General features: G+C 44.8%; 1 protein-coding gene across 1 annotated transcript in view; it reads right to left on the bottom strand.

Annotated features, from left to right (window-relative positions):
* Positions 1-17197, bottom strand: part of MED17 (mediator complex subunit 17) — a 263493-nt gene that overhangs the window by 149030 nt on the left and 97266 nt on the right. The window contains exon 3 of the mRNA XM_069639284.1: positions 4596-4815. Within this exon, the coding sequence (XP_069495385.1) occupies positions 4596-4815 (220 nt within the window). The remainder of the gene's footprint in view (positions 1-4595; positions 4816-17197) is intronic.

A 17197-nucleotide genomic window follows, 5' to 3' on the forward strand; every position in this document is an offset into this window, starting at 1 on the left:
ACTTTCTGGTTGCAGAAATGTGCTCTCTTCTAGGTATCTTTAATGCAGCTCTGAGTGCATTATTTTGCAAAACCTGCAATTTATTAATTATGAATTTGTTGGCGCCCAAGTACAGGCCATTGCAGTAGTCCAGTTTGGACTGTATACGTGCTCTGGCCAGTATAAGGCAGCTATTGGAAGACAGTAGGGGTCTGCAAGCCCTGTTCAGCTTGCCAGTGTAGCTGGGGCAGTCATATTTACTTGTTTGGTTAGATTGGTATTGGCATCGAGGTAGAAGCCAAAGGTTTTTACGTCTTTGGCAATAGGTATGTTTTTACAATGAGGATGCTACTGTAGTAGGGACTAAGTTTCAGCAGGTTGTTGGGTGAGTAGCTCAGTCTTAACATTCAGGCAGAGGCCATCTGTGGCCATCCATGCCTGAATGATAATTTAGACTTTGTTAATCCGGCAAACATCAGAGTCGTCGATGCCAGATAGTGTTAGGAGTATCTGGGTGTCATCTGCATAGTTGGTGTAGGTGACACCCAGATGGTCCAGTTTGTCGAATAGGGGCTTTGTAAAGATTGTACAAAGTGGGCGATACACAGGAGCCTTGTGGGACATCGCAGGTGATGGGGATCGGGTCAGCCGCAGCTGTGGGTGAGAAAACACGCATGGTTCTATTTGCGAGGAAGGATTGGATCCACGCGACAGCAGAGTTGGAGAAGTGTGCTGCCGATAACAAGTGTCGCATGGGATTTTATGGTCAACCAGATCAAAGGCTGCCGATAAGTCTAAGAGAAGTATGATGGCAACTCTACCTTTGTCTTTTAGTTAGCCGATCTGACTTTTAAGGTCAACAAGGGCAGTTTCCGTTCCATGTTGGGGTCTAAAGCCAGATTGACGGATTCCTAATAGTTGGTTTGTCTCTAGATAGAGTTGCATACTTGCAAATTCAAGACTATCTAATATTTTCAGTAAGAAAGGCACTGTGGTGATTGGTCTATAATTTGTGGGTATATACAGATCTAGTGTTTGTTTCTTGAGTAATGGGATAACCCAAGATTGTTTCAGTTTACTTGGGACTGAGTTACTGGCGAATGAAGAGTTTAGAAGTTTGGTGATAAAAGGAGATAAATCTCTGGCTGCATCTTTTATGGTTTCAGTGATGCTATGATTTTTTGTACATCAGGTATGGATACATTGTTGAATTTGAAACCTGAGTTAAGGTGTGCGGTCGATGGCATGATTGGACTAGTGAGATCGCTGGGGGTAAGTTGGTTCCGTTTGTCAGCTATTTTGGCCTGGAGCCCTGTGATTTTGTTGGAGAGAGCATTTTGAATGCTGGTGCACCAAGGTTTGTCCTTGGTCAGGTATCAACAGGTGGATTAGGGTTTTCTAATTCCTTTAAGATGTTAAATAATTCTCTAGTGCTGGATCCTGCCAGGTTTATTCTGGCATTGAAAGTTTCTTTTTTGGTGCGGATTATCTCACTTATGTGTAGCAGTGATGTTGGTTAGGTTAACTTTATTTACAGTAGAGGGGGTCATTTTCCAGAGTGTCTCAGGTTTACTTTTTTCTGTACGTAGTAGTTTAATTCAGGGGTGAACCAGGAGTTAATATGTGCTGTGGGTTTTCCTTTGCGCAGTTTTCGCGGGGCAATGGTGTCTATGGCTTTGGGTCATGGACTCATTGTAGGTGTTAACCAAAAGTTTCAGGTTCTTTGTGGCAGGAAGTGCATTGAGTATGGGGACCACCAATGGTATTATCGCCTCAGCTGTAATGTTACTTTAGTTCCTAGTCAGTCAAGGAGGTGCAATAGGGGGCTTCTTTGGCTCTGAGTTGTTGACATTGATTTTTAGGGATAGGAGGTGATGATCAGTCCACACAAGTTTAGATACTAAAATAGCTTTAAATAAGTCAAGCAATAATTTTTCCCACAATTTGGGGCATCGTTAAACAAAATTACAGAGCCCATTTGGTCCAGGGTGCCTGATTTACTGCTATTTTTTTAATCAAAATCTCGACATCTTCTTGGTCAAAATTAAGGAACCATCCTGGATCCTCCAGATCAGGTGTGTTCAGAACATTTTCTTTGGGTACTGCATATAACTTTGTCTAATGGGCGATCCAATTGGACTGAACAAAGGATTGATAATTAGCTACACTATTCATCACCTTCCAGTAGTTTCGGATTTAGTAACAACGCAAATGAACATAATTTCTCCTTCCATCCGATGTAAACTACATTGCAAAGACTTCACTTTATTTTTGTGCGATTGTTTGGCTTTCCAAATGGCTTTGAATTTTTCATTCCTTTGAGGGAACTTTGAGGGAACTGTGGTGAATCCCCGGATGTCGTCACTTATCGCCCCCTCGGGGGAGACCCTTCTCATGAGGCCAGCGAGGCGAGGCTGCTACCCGATAGTCCCCCTGGGGTGGGACTCATCGGGTGGATCTCACGGGGAGAGAAGCCCCTTACCAGATGAAATGACCACCTGGGGAGAACATGATATCCCCACAACCCCCTGGCCCACCTGCCTCACAAACCCATGCCAGTACCATTTCCCACTGTTCCCATGTGTTTCTATTATACTTCCAGTATGGGAAGTACTGAGAAGCGGAACTGCAGGGACGATCCAAGTAACCTTCAAAATGTTAAGATACAGAAGAACTCTAACAATATCTGGGAGACTGACCAATTTAGTATGAAGACGAGGAAGCAAATCAACTCCCCAAATAGAGTTCCCCTTCCCAATACCAACCAAGACAAGGATGAACTCTTAATTCCTGGAATGCCGACCCACTTTGTACTGAGACGAGGAAGAGATGCAGAGTACCAAAGACTGAGCCCATGCAACCAAAGAGAGCCGTCTAATCAGTATCTATTTGATCAGTGCATAAGAAGTGATTAAGGACTCAGACATGAGGCAACCCCTTCACAGAGGAGCCACAAAAGTGTTCACAGACCAGGAAAAAAGGGGGAAGCCATCAGAGAAGCCGGGTGGCTTGCACTGCGGTTTGGTGAACTACCAGCCTCAAACCCCCTCCTGTTCACATACTAACAACGGCAATTACTCCACTGCTGAATAACGATTTAATCTTCGGTTTACTCTGTATTCATGTCTTGAAGATTGGGACAGACCATTTGTGTTGCTACCCCTGTCCATCTTGGGCTTAAAAGGTCACATCTTTAACCTTTTGTTGATTTCAAAGTTCAAATTAATTTCAACGAGGAGGTTCGATGTGATTTTCAGTTTTTTTTCCATTCTCTGGGCCTCATTACGAGTTGGCCGGTATTCCGGTGGTAACTATAAAGAAGGCTCGTCTGGTTCTACATGCAGCGTAAAACAGGCAGAAGATAATTGAATGATAGGTTGAATTATCGACCGATTCAAAGAGGTTGAAGATCTAACTGGAGACTGGAAATGAATACCAATGGTTAGAAGCACAGATTTCCTCGCGTGTCTGAGTTTGGGATACCACAAGGTCAAGATTGCTTTTTATGTCCGCGACTTGTAATGTATGGACTTTAACTTTGTCCCGGACAAGTTCAAAAACTTGTACTAACAAATTCAGCAGAAAGTTTAAGTCAGGCCAATGAAGTAGAACTGGGTTCTTTTAATGGATGATAGGAATATTCCATAGAGCTGAATAGAACAGAGGAGTGCACAGACTCACTTTGTTCTTCATTCGCGGGTTTGTTAAACAGAACTGGAGTGGCAGACAGCGAGTCGGGTACTGGGGAGTTTGAGCCTTCTCCCTGCTTTATGCCTTCGAGATCTGCTGGGAATTCCCCACGTAAAACTTTCCCGGTCCAAGTCCCAAATCAAGGGCCCGCCGATAATTTCTCTTAGCAGGGGAGGAGGGGCCTAGAGCCATGTCACTCGGTACATCACTCTCACTGGCAAAACGACCCCAAGAAAAGAAGTCCGTAATTTTCTGCTTCATAGTTGTGGCAGTCAAGGTGTAGTCAAAAGTACTAGAATCACAACCGGATGTGAGGGGAGCAAAATAACTACCTGCACCCTCTGGCACCAGAGTCTTCATATGCTCTGGAGATTTATCAAAAGGGGATGCAGAGATTTTCAATTTGAGGCTAAAATGTTCTCTCGTGTAGCGACATCCCAACCAGACTCTGCAACCTATTCACCGGTCGGGGCCTTTCCCATCCTTCACCTTCTACCCAACTGCCTGCAACTGCGCTTTTCATGCTCTTGGCTCATGCGAAAAAGCGGTGGCCTTTTATGTCCCGAACCACGCCTCCTAGCTCTACCAATCCGCACCAGCTTCTTCCAAGGAAAAGTGAACAAAGATCCTCTCGTCACCAATAACTGCCCGCAACTGCGCTTTTCACATGCTTCTTGGTATTTTCTATCACACTAGAACTCTCAATGTGTGGCTTATCAGTCATTCTTTGAGTGTACTATCCAGCTATAGCAATGCCATTAGATTTGAATAAAACTAACAAAGAAACAAACCTGCCCCAAGTGATATTCATAATGTGCAATTATCACCTTTCCAATGCCCTTGATATACAGCAATATAAAAAAACTCTGTCTTGATGCAATGAAGCGGGATACATTTCAGTCAACAGTGAGTAGCGCACCACTTACCTGCACTTCTATAGCTGAGATCCCCAAGGATCTTATCTCCAACCTTTCTCAACTTCCAGTGCTGTCTTAGTCTCAACAACTCAGAGTTGAAATCTCGTTGCCGCTTGTTTTCCTGAGTTTCAGCAACAGATTTGGTCAACCGCTCTGCTCCTTTCAAAAGAATATGTGAAGCCCCGACTAGGGACTTCTTCTTGGAAAGCAACTGTAGAACAGGTGGATTCTGCAAAAAAAAAAAAAAGAAAATTACACATTGTGTTCATATGCGTTTTCCTTACATTGTTTGCAATTACTAAAATATGACCTTTGCATCAGTCTATTTCTAATCAATAATCACAATAAAGACTTGATATTTGAAGAATTGCTGTTTAATTACAAAAAGTTATGGAATTTGCAGGATTGCATTTTGGTTCTTAAAATATTTGATTTGCATAATATCACAGTACCATATATGTATTGTAAGCGATCAGAAGGAGGAGGTTGACACAGGAGTGGCATGTAGGTTGGCATAAACATGTATTGATCAAAAAGAAAAGGAGAAACCTAATTTTCCCCAGTACTAAGCAGGATGTCTGTCCAAAGTAAATAGTCCACTGTCCAAAACCCATTTCCGTCCCTTATACTTTAATTAAAGCTGGTAGTACTGTTCTACTGTTCTTGGTCCAGGAGAATGGCTCCCTTCTCCTGGACAGCGATTCACATTTCCTGTGGGTTAGGGAACCATTGCCTGAGGGACTGACTCCCTTCCCCAGTTTATGGTTCTTTTACAACATGTGAATTAAGGAGTCAAAAGTTCCAAAGTGTTCAAACCCACATTCCAAAGGATAAAAAGTTTTTTTTTTAAAATCTTTTTATTCGTTTTTTCAATTATTATACAGTTGAAGGTCATATATACAGACAGTTTTTTAGCATTCTTATCATTAGTTGCAGTTATAACCTCATCCTCCCTCCTTACACCACCCACAGCCTAGATGCGATCCCATTCTCTTCTTGTCTTAGTCCTTTTTACTTCTCGCTTCTTCCTTCATGTTGATTCCATTTACCCTCTTGTCCTGGCTAAATATTGTTACTGTGAGTGTAGTCCACTGCTGTATATCCGGACCTGGGTCTAGCTTCTGCTGCCCCATCGCCTTTTCCCACACTCCTGTTTCCGCTGTAGTCCATTTTCGCAGGTCCTCCCACCGTTTTCCCACACTTGGCCCTCTTTGTGATTGCCAGTTCATGGCTATACTGCGTTTAGCTAGTACGCATATTAGGTCTTTCAGCTTCACCATTGCTTGTTCTTTCGATCCCCTCCGGAAGAGCCCAAGCATGCACGCTTCTGGGGTTTGGACATCTAGATTTATGCCCCCTTGGGCCACTTAGTTTGCAATTTGCCTCCAGAATTCTTGAATAATTCCACATTCCCAGAACATGTGTATCATGCCTACATTTTCCCCTTTGCATTTCGGACAAAGCTGCTTGCCTGCCCCCTTGAATTTGGATATATCCTCTGGTTTCAAGTACGCTCTTTGAATGACATAATTGTATTAATTGCAACCTGGCGTTCCTACAGCCCTTCTTATGGTAAGTGACTACTTTCCGCCAGTCTTTGTCCTCCAGCGATTTCCCCAGTTCCTCCTCCCATCTCTCCCTGCATTTCAGTTCCTCCTTAGAGTGGCTCTCTATCAATACATCATACAGCCTCGATAGGGTGTCCTAGTTCTGCACACTCTATTGTGTCTTCCCCGGCCATTGGCCATCTCCGTTTTATTGTGCGTATAATGTCCCCATGCAGTAGGAGTTGTCCCCCATTTATGCGTGTGGTTGACTGTAGCTCCTGAAAATCTAGCAGTTTGTTTTCACCTCTGAGGTCCCCAATTGTGGCAACCCCACTGGCCTCCCAATGTGTACGCATGCTAACTCTTAGTCCTCTCTCGTCCGTCATTACTGCTGCAAGCGGTATCTGCGGCGATATTGGGTCTATAATTTCCAATGTTTTATAGGTCCTTTGCCATATTTGTATACCTAGTTTCACTAGCCTTGGTTGGGCTTGTAGTGCTGGAGGGGCGGCCCATATCAGATCTCTCCGGTGTAAATGTTTGACTGCCAGTTGCAAAAGAGCTGTGTCTACTGTGGGGTCATCATCTGCCAACCAGTTTGTTACATATTGCAACTAACATGCCAAATAGTAGAGTTTGAAGTTTGGAATCCTCAGCCCTCCCCCCCCATGTTCATAAGGTCTTTGTAACATGTTGAGTGCTCTTCTGTCTTTCCCCCGGCATAGGAACTTCCTACACTCTCGGTCAAGTTCCATTAAATATTTCCTCGTTATGTTGTAGGGGATGTTCCCGAAGCAGTGCATTAGTCTTGGAAGTGCCACCATTTTTAATAAGGCAGCCCGCCCCATCACAGACAGCGGCAGTTTCCCCCAAAATTGCATCGATCTACTCAGCCCTTCCTTTGCCTCAATTGTATTATGTGCATATTCTTGCTTGGGGTCATGATAAAGGTTTAATCCTAGGTATCTAAAGGAGTCCGTGCACCATGGCAACCTCAGGTCTGGTAACCAAGTTTTGCTGTTCGCCGCCAATTTTGACAGGTGCAATAGGCAGGACTTCTTTTTATTTATTGCTATCCCCAACAATTTGCTAAAATGATCTAGTACTACCAATATATGCTGCAAATTTTCTTCTGGGTTCTGTAGATATAGTAACATGTCATCTGCGTACATGGACACATGTCTTACTCCATCTATCACTATACCTGCCTCTTCGTATTCCTGTCTGAGGAATGCGGCAATAGGTTCCACTGGTATTTCATACAGCATTGGGGACAGTGGGCAACCCTGTCTAGTGCCTTTTTGCAACTCCCATTTATCAGAATATGCACTGCCTGTTCGGACCCTCACTAAGAGATTGGTGTATATCAATTTCACCCATTTCATGTAATGTTGGCCAAACCCCATTTGGTGCATTGTGTCGTACAGCCAATCCCAGTGCACCAAGTCAAATGCTATTGTCACATCTAGTGAGGCCACTGCGCAGTGCTCGTCTCTGCATTCAGTGCTACATTTCACGTGGTGAAATCTCCTGAGATTCCAGGCGATGTTCCTCTCCGGAACATATTCTGTTTGGTGCTGGTGTGTAATTTTTGATATCACTCTTCTGAGCCTGTCCGCCAGCACTGCTGTGAGTATTTTGCCATCTGGTTTAGTAGGGACAGGGGTCGGTAGGACCCACATTCTACTGTGTTTTTGTTGGATTTCGGAGTGGGATTATAAAGGCCTATTTCATGCTGTCTGGGAGCATCCCCGTTTCAAATGCTTCATTGCATACTCCTGCCACGATTGGCGTAAGGTTGCCAAAGTATTATTTATGATATTCCCTTGGTAATCCATCCATACCCAATGTTTTACCTGAGGGCAGTATTCTTATTATGGATATTTCTTCTGCCATGATAAGTTCCACTAGCATGCCTATTTGTTGGTCATCTAAGCGTGGTAGGGTAACGAGGTCTAATGTTTCCTGTAATTCCTCTTCTCAGTCTATGTGAGAGTCCTTGTATAAATAACTCCTTATTCACTCCTGCCTGTGTATTTACTATGTTTACCTCTGCCATCTGGATTGAGTGTAGAGTTTTCACATTGTTACTCCCATACAGCCAAGCCAATAATCTGCCAGGTTTGTCCCCCTCTGTGTGACTCCTTTCCATGTACTGCGCATAACTGAATTTGCCCAGTCTATTCCATTGGGTCAGGAACTTTTGCCTCAGTTCTATTTCCTCATCCATACTTCCTTCTCCCACCCCTGTCTTCCTCTGCATCTTAGCAAGTTTTGCTTCTGTTTCGTTTAACTCAGAGGTGATGGCTTTTCAAACCCCACTGCTGTAGCCATCATTTCTCCTCTGATCCCCACTTTATACGCTTCCCACATTGTGCCCACCTTCCCGACCCTGCCTTCATTTACTTTCAAAAACTCTACCGTGCTTTTCCTTATATGCGCTTTCGAGTCTCCTGGTTGGTATTGGTGGCCTGGGGGTGGTGGCTACCCATTTGGGCACGAGTGGGGCATGATCCGACAGGACTCTAGATTTATATTCGGCCTCTACGAATTCTGTCCTATTTTCCTCCTCCGTGAACAGATAATCTACTCTCGTATGTACTTTGTGCGGAGCAGATTAGTGGGAATATTCCGTCAGCAGTGTGGAAGGTCCTCTATATGTCTACCAGGCGGAATTGGTGTAGGAGGGTGCTCAGCGCCTTAGCTGGTGGGGCAGGTCTCTTGAACCTGTCATCAGACAGGTCCACTGTGGGATTCAACATACAGTTCAGGTCTCAACCCCATATACTGAACCCATCCCTATAGGGACCCCAATCGTGCATATAAGGACTTGAAAAAAAATAGTGGCATCATGGTTTGGTGCATGGGTGTTCACTATAAATATTTCTCTGTTCTCTAGCATGCCATATATAATTATCATTCTCCCATCATCATCCGCTTTGGTGTGTAGGACTTTTAGAGGGATTGTTGGAGCAACCCAGATGAGTACCCCTCTGGCGTATGCCAAGTAGGTGGAGCCCTTTACTCTCCCCACCCCCGCCCCACTTCTGAGCAAGTTTTTCTTGTCTGTGCTTCATCAGATGGGTCTCTTGTAAAAGGGCAATTCCCACCTTATGTCTGCGCAAATAAGTAATAACTCTCTGCCTCTTGCCATAATTCAGGCCTTGGGTATTCCAGGCCATTACTCGTGTCTCCGGCCATGACATATTCAATCACTGTTTTTTTCCTATTGCAATTAGTTTGGTTTGGGTTACGATTGTTTGCGAGTAAAGACAACATAATCCTGCATCAGGCGTCCCTTCCTTCCCTTTCAACAACTCCCTCCCGGCCCCCGTTAAACAAAACCTCCCCAACCTTGAACTGTCCAGCTATGCTATGCATGCTTAGACTTCCCGGCTTCCACTCCTCGTGAGCCCAGTCCGTAGACTAGGGTCTGGTGCCCAACGGGTGGGTACTTTAAACAGTACCCTAACTGAGTGTGTGTGGGGTTGTAGGAGATCTCCTTGCGTGTGTCCCTCCTACAAATTGTTTCTCTGCGCTTCTTTAGCCAGCGTCTTTGGTATGCGTTCCAGGTTTCTTCCTGCCTATGCTTCTCCACCGTTGGATACGTAGATTAACCTTACTATTCCTTTAAAGTATAGTTCAGCTTCACCCCGTTTGGACCACTGACTTTCACTCACTTAGTTTGTTGTCACTCATCCTCTGTGGCTGATATTTTCACACTATCCATCCAGTCTTATGCCTCAGATGGATTTTTGAAAAACAACGCCTTGCCATTATGTTGGATCTGTAATTTTGCCGGACATATTAGCATGTACTTCAGTCCTGCTTTTCTTAGTCTTTCCTTCACGGTTATAAATTGAGCTCCTCCTTTCTGGACTTGGAATGTGTATTCCGTGAATATTGACAGTTTGGCCGAGGCTCTTTGTATGTTGTCCCCCGTCCTGGAGAATGCTAGGATCTTCTCCCTGTCTTTGTGGTTTAAGACCTTTGCAATGATGGGCTGGGAGGGGCTCCAGGTGGAGGCTTTCTAACTAAAGAACGATGTGCGTGCTATATGGTGAACCCCTGCGTGAGTTTTCAAGGACCTATTTCTTGCAACAATAGGTTTTCAACATAGTTGGTAGGGTCGGTTATCTACATCACTTCTGGCAAACCCACAATTCTGATGTTCCGACATGCTCGTCCTTCGGCATCCTCTGTCCTTTCCTCCAGTAATTGCACTTTCTGCTGTCGGGTTTGGAGCTCCTTTGCCATCTGCACCCCCACTGTCATGTTTGCTTGTACTTGTTCTTCCAATTTCCCAGTGACCTCTGCCAATGCTCGCACAGCTTGTCTTATTAAGCCTACATCTATGTGCACTGCATCTATTTTGGTTTCCAGTGTTGCTTGGAGTGCTGCTATGGCCTCTAACATCTGTTGATTCCCATTGTCCACCTTGTAACTTTCATTCCTGGGGAGGGGGCGGACCATTTCCTCTGTCTCCTGCAAGGCTTTCTTGGCCTTTTGTGAAAGCTTTCATTGTCATCTGCTTCCCCCTGTTTTTGTTATCCTGCGTGTTTCGTGGCTCTCCCTTTACTGTTCTTGGTTACCTACACGCTGTGCACTTCTAATCGGTGTTGCCCAGGGTTCCTGTGCTCTTTTTCTGCTTCTGTTCTCAGACACTTCCCTGTCTTGACCCGTTTGCTCCATACTTGGGCCCCAGTCTAGGGCTACTGCTCCTTAGTTCAACTCTGTTGCGCAACTATATCTTTGCCAGCTTGACCCTGCTGTGGCTTAAACTTGTGTCCACCTCAGTTTCTCCTACCTTCGCTGTTTAGCTTTTCGCCGCCAGATATGAGCCTCTTCACCTGGACCTTGGAGTATTGTGCGTGCCGGGCTCTTACCCCGTGTTTATGACTTGGAAGCTGTGCGACTAGCTTCCCCATCAGTTGGGCTAAAATCTCACTGCACCTGTTATGGGAGTGGAAGGCGGTGTGCCTTGTCGCCCCCTCCTCCCGCGGTCCTTACTGTTGCTAGGGTGCTGTTGTATTGAGGCCTCGGCGGCTGCCCGCGGCCATTAACTGCTCTTCTGTACTGCGCACCGCAGCCTGCTTCCAGCCTCCGCCTGTCTGATGCTGCGTGCCTTTTTGTATTTGCGGTGTACATTTTTCTGTTATCCCAGCAGGCCACCTGCACAGTGTGGTGCCCTCATGGTGCTGTCCGGGCCGGGCTAACCATCCTTGCTGTGTCCGCTCACCTCTTTCATCTCCCCAGGGGGGTATCTCAGCTCCACTTTCCGCCGGCCACCTCTGGTACAGCTGGGCTGCCTTGTTGGGGGAGTTAGGGAGGGAAAAATCAGCTAGTTCTTCACGTGTCCAGCTCTGCACTTCCACATATGTCTCTCGTGGGGCTTGTTACCGCTGTCCCCATGCCTCAGTCTGTAGCAGCCCAGCCGTCTTTGTTCTACCGCTCCGGCCCGGCCATTAGTTCCTGCTGCCATTTTCCTTTTGTTATGCAGAGTATGCATCATACACCGCCAGCATTCTTTGTTGTCATGGCCGCCTGACTCAGTAATCTGCACTCTCGGGCTCCCGATCCTTTCCCTCAAGTCATCTGCTTTACATCTTGTTCGGATCTGTAGGAGCCGCTTCAAAACACTTCTGCTTCACATGGAGGTTAGCCACGCCCCTCAGGATACAAAGTTATTAAAAGAAAATAAAGTTCCAATTTCGAGCCCTAGGGATCGAGAAAATTAATCTCTTCTCTTGGTCTGGCTGAGGCTTCTTCGAATGCCAAGAGAATGTCCCCGTCTCTTGTCTTTCAACTACTTATTTATTTATTTTTACATTTGTATAGCGCGCAAACAGCCCTTGGGCATCGAGGCACTGTTACTTGCAAGGAGCTTAGTTGCATAAATCATAAAAATACAAGTTGGATACATACATTATAGGCAAGCAATATATATTGCAGGCAGGAGATGGTAATAGATGTAGTAAGTAGTGATAATTAAACGAAGAGTAACGTTTTGACTGCTTTGCGTAAGGCCATGTGTGAGTTTTCAGCTCGTAGGGGTGGTGGAAGGGCATTCCATTGCAGAGCTGCTAGGTAGGGGAAATTGGTGCCTCCTGCTCTGACTTGCTTGATTTTGGGCACTGTGAGCATGTTTGAGTAAGGAGTTCTGATCGGTCTTGTGGATGTAGACCAGTGTATTCTTTGGGACAGGTAGGGGAGGCAGCTTGGAGGACACATTTATGAGTCAGGGCAAGGGTTTTGAAGAGGACGCGCTCTTTAATCTGAAGCCAGTGCGCCAGTTTTCTGGCGGCAGTTATGTGTTCCCTTTTGGGGATGCCAATGGCTGCATGAAGAGCACTGTTTTGGATGACCTGCAGCTTCTCCATGTTTTTTGTGAACATGCCCAGGAAGAGGGCATTACAGTAGTCGAGTCTTCACCCTATTATAGATCTTGCTATGGTAATGCAGTTGTCCTTGGATAAGAAAGCTGTGTGTAAGAGCTTGGCGTGGTATGCAGCAACAGAGGCAATGGCATCGACTTAACTAGTCATGGATAATTTTGAGTCCAGGTATACCCCAAGGGTTTTCACGGAGTCTGATACTGGGATTTTGATGTTATCAATGGTAAAGTGGCTGAATTGAGTATTGAGATTCTTAGGTGGTTAAGTGGATCCTATCAAGAGAAGCTCAGCCTTGTCACTGTTCAGGCATAGCCCGTTCACAGCCATCCAGGCCTGTATGATGATGTAGATGGCATTGAGGGCTCTGGAATCAGAAACGTAGCCACCTGTTAGTGGAAGGAGGACTTGAGTATCATCCGCGTAATTAGTGTAGGAGATACGTAATGAGTCCAAGATGTGGAAGAGGGGTTGTATAAAAATATTGGAGGGGGTGGGCGAGATGAAGGACCCTTGTGGCACACCGCATAGGATGATGGTGGGTTAGGCAGAGGCTAGGTCGGAGAAGACTTGCATGGTCCTTACTTGTAAGAAGGATGTGATCCAGGCGGTGGCATTAGGTGAGAACTTGGCTGTTGATGTCAGGTGGTGGCAGAGGACATTGTGATCAACAAGATCAAATGCTGCAGAGAGGTAAAGTAGTAGTAGAGGATTCTAAGGGGACTGTCGATAGGTTAGGTAAGAAGAGGTATTGTGCTTCTCCATCTTTGCCATTAGATGCTTCATTTGAGCTACTACTTCTCAGGATAGGGTTATTTTGTTGAGGTCTTAACTTCTGTGGTGCGTGTGGGTCCCAGACTTGCACTGGATTCTTGTCTGTCCACCTGGTATATCAGTCTGCCAGGTACTGTGAAGATCTCGTTGGAGGCCTCGATTACATTTGTGGGTGTGGGTCACAGACTCCCGATTGGATCCTCTCCAATTATGTCCACCTGGTACACTAGCCTACAAAGTGCTGTGACTATGAAGATCTCCTTGGATGGCTGGATTAGCTCTGTGGTTGCAGGTTCCAGACACGCACTTGTTTCTCCTAGGATTCTGTTCACCTTGTATACCAGCCTCCCAGGTACTGTGACAATGAAGATCCCATTGGAGGCATGTAACTCGCCACAGGTCCCAGACCCTTCTTTTGTGACCCTCCCTTCTTTCGGTTCTTCCGCCAACCGTCCCGGCTTCCCCGACCTCTTTGGAAGGCTTACTGGTGAGCTTTGGTTGTCTGCGGGTGCCTCCTGGCTTCGCTGCCAGCTTCTGCTGGCTCCAAGGACTCTGATGGCTCTGCAGAGATTCCCTGCCTCTGGGATACACGCCTCAGCCTGGCCACGCGCTCCAGCCTTCTCGTTCAGCTGGTTGCCTAGGAGTCCGAGTCTCTCCATCTTCAGACCACAGCAGACTGGTTAGTGGTGCCTCTGCCGACAGGCAAGCATCCGGCTCTCGGCATCCCAGCTGCTCACGCGGAGTTCGAATCTCCCGCTTTCTCCTGGAAGAGTCTCTATAGAAAGTCGTTCTTCCCTTTTTATTTTCCATTTTCATTTAGATTTGCTCGACACATATTGACTAGTCCATTTGTACCGTTTCAGTGGAGTATTCCACATTACTCTGCACTTCTTCCTCGCCCCAGTATTACAGTCATCCCTGTACTCAACGTTCTTCCTCGTCTCAGTGTTTCTTGGGGAAGTGACATGGTCTATTCTGCAGATATACGTGGAAGTGTGTGGGATTATTGTGTCCTGTGCAGGATAACATGGTGAGAGAGGTTGAAGTGTAGGGGAACTATACTACGTTTCTCCCAACATGTCGCCCCTTGTCCCATAGGCGGTTTCCCACCCCATGGGATCAACCCGCTGAGTACCACACCCAGGGGGACTATTGTGTAGCGGCCTCACATCCCTGGCCTCATGGAGAGGGTTTCCCGAAGGGGAGACGTGACAACTTCTGACGATTTGTAAGAGTATCCATCTTGGAAAAGTGTTCATCCATATTCCTATTGATGCACAGTTTAATTCAGCAAGTATAGGAGAAGGCGTGCACATATTTTTTAAATTTCATCAGCCTTTACACTCCCAACAAGCCAACATAATTGAAAGAAAAGTTCATTAATTCAATGATGGCATCTTCTCCGTCGCTCATTGCCTGCAGCTTTCAGTTTGCCATGGCTTCATATTGGTATCCGTTAGAGAAGGATTTTCCTAAAGCCTGTGTGTAGGGTTCCGAGAAGAAAAAAAAAAAAAGAAAAAATAATAAATAAAATATCAATCCACACCTAGCTTGCAGTCATTTCCGTAACATTGTACTGATAGGCATGTAATGTTCTAGTCTGCATTTCAACACAACTCAAAGAGTTTTTTTTTCATTTCTGCTGCTTCACAGTTACCTAGATGGTTGTAGGGTTAGTGAAAAACTCAATTCAACATATAACATCACAACACTCTAAACGCCTAGCGAGGGCCCACATTGTGTGCTGCAACTTCAAGACCTTTAGGTATATTAACTTTCCCTTTCAGAATACTCTCTCAGACAGTCCAAGGAACCTTTGTAGCAATATTTCACCATTTTATCTCTACAGTGTTAGTGCGATAGTGAAGAATTCATTGACAATTGAAACATTACTTACCTAGGGCCCACATATGTCCAAAACCTTCATGTTTGATCATTTGCCCCCTTTCAATACTGTCACAGATACCCAGGGTCAACACTACATTTCAGGCAGTTCGCACGTTTTGATTTTGAATGCAGGACAACTGGATACAAATTACAAAAATGTTGTACCAAGCACCTAAAGTCAGTTGAACATACAAAGGGTTAAAGGCCGAATACCATGTGACTTGGGGGAAAGGGATAAAGGAGCAGCTTCTGACTGAGCAGTGCACTATAGGAAGAAGAAAAGGTGTGGTGCAGAAACTTTGCTCACCGTTCTCTGAAATGTTTGAGCCATTTCTGCTGCATAACATCATTGTGTCAACCTTCCACAGTAAGTCGTTTCTTTCCCCTTGTTGGGACATAGCCAAACAAAGGGGTGGGATTGAGCTTGCCTGTAGAGGACAGGAGAAGAACTTGCTGATCACTGTGGGATACAAAGTGGGTAATTCCCAATTGTTTGGTAAAGGGGAATTGGGCTGCAAAGGGACAGTATATGCAAAACACAAAAAGAACAGCAACACAATTACCTCTCTCTCAATCCACCATGATGGCCAGACAGTAAAGTGTAGTCTGCAATATCTATTTCATAGATTCAGGCATATATATATGAGATCATGCCAAAGTCTTGAATATGTTAAAACAAAGTTCATTCATTTAGCACAAAATTTCAATATTCCTAAAAACACATTTCGTTTTTAGGTGCTTTCCACAAGGCACATAATACAAAAATATAAATTACATTTCTCACACACCCAATATAGGGCAAAAACAAGGTGGGGTTAATACATGACAGAAGCTTGTTGCCAAATCACTGATGTATACATATCATCATCGTTCCTGTTGTTTTTTAGTCATTTTCTTACAGGGAAAACTTGTGGGAGACCGATATTACAGTCTCTATTTTAACTAGACAAATCTCTTTTATATGTCTAATGGACGTCTACATATATTTCGGCTGGAGTCGCATATCGACACCATCCCTGGTGTCTAACTCTTTGGCTATAGCCTTTTTCAGGACAGGTAATTTCTTGGTTGTTGACGTAACATTTGTATATTTCCCAATAGTTCAAAAACTTGTGATTACTATAAACAAGTAAAAATGTGTGCATTAGCAAATTTAAAACAATTAAAATGGCATGGTTCATATATTATGAGGTTTTCATCCCCATTTCTACACCCCATTGACCTGGTCAGTGTCTCTTGGTTGGACTGGAGCTTTTCACAAATTCTTTTTATCTGGAAGGGGCATCTTCCTTCCTTTTAAGGCTGTATTACACTGTTGCCTATATTCTTTGCTTCCATTTGTAAAGACTGGACTTCGAGTGTCCTGTGAATAACCAAAAGGTGGTTATTCTCATCGATATCTGTTCTTTGCATTTTTTTTGGCATTTATTATCATCATCACGCACTGACCTGTCTTAGTGAAGCCACAGTTCACACTCTGGCGTTGATGACGTTATCTTGTTCAAAGCATGATTGATGGCTGCCTTGTTCAAATGGCAAGTACTTGGAAAACCGCTTGCATTCGTGACGTTTTCGTTACTGTTAAATGCAAATCACATATAGAGATTGCCATTAGCTCGCTTAAGGTGAACAGGAAATGTTACATATCCCTCATTCACATTTGTTTAGTATATGCGGCGATAGCATCTACAGTTCCGGTCTTCTACATTGTTACAATCATAAGCGGCATACATTGTTTAGTGTGCTCGTATTGGATGTTACGCGTGGCATCACTACTTAGGGAATAGGGTTTACATCTTCCTATTCACTCCGATTATGCTCGGTCTCACAACGGACGCCTGCGTTAGGAGAAATCAGCCTGCTTACTCAGCTGTTGTCAGGGCCGGTTTTCCACTACGTAGTTCCTTGAGAGTCATATTGCTTATTGAACTAAAAATACTGACACATGTAATTTTATCAACTTTTGTTTTGCCTGTTGGATTGAGGCATGTATTTCTTTTGCCATTCTTGG

The sequence above is a fragment of the Ambystoma mexicanum genome, chromosome 7q, assembly GCF_040938575.1.
Source record: "Ambystoma mexicanum isolate Mex_15411 chromosome 7q, UKY_AmexF1_1, whole genome shotgun sequence".
NCBI lineage: Eukaryota > Metazoa > Chordata > Amphibia > Caudata > Ambystomatidae > Ambystoma > Ambystoma mexicanum.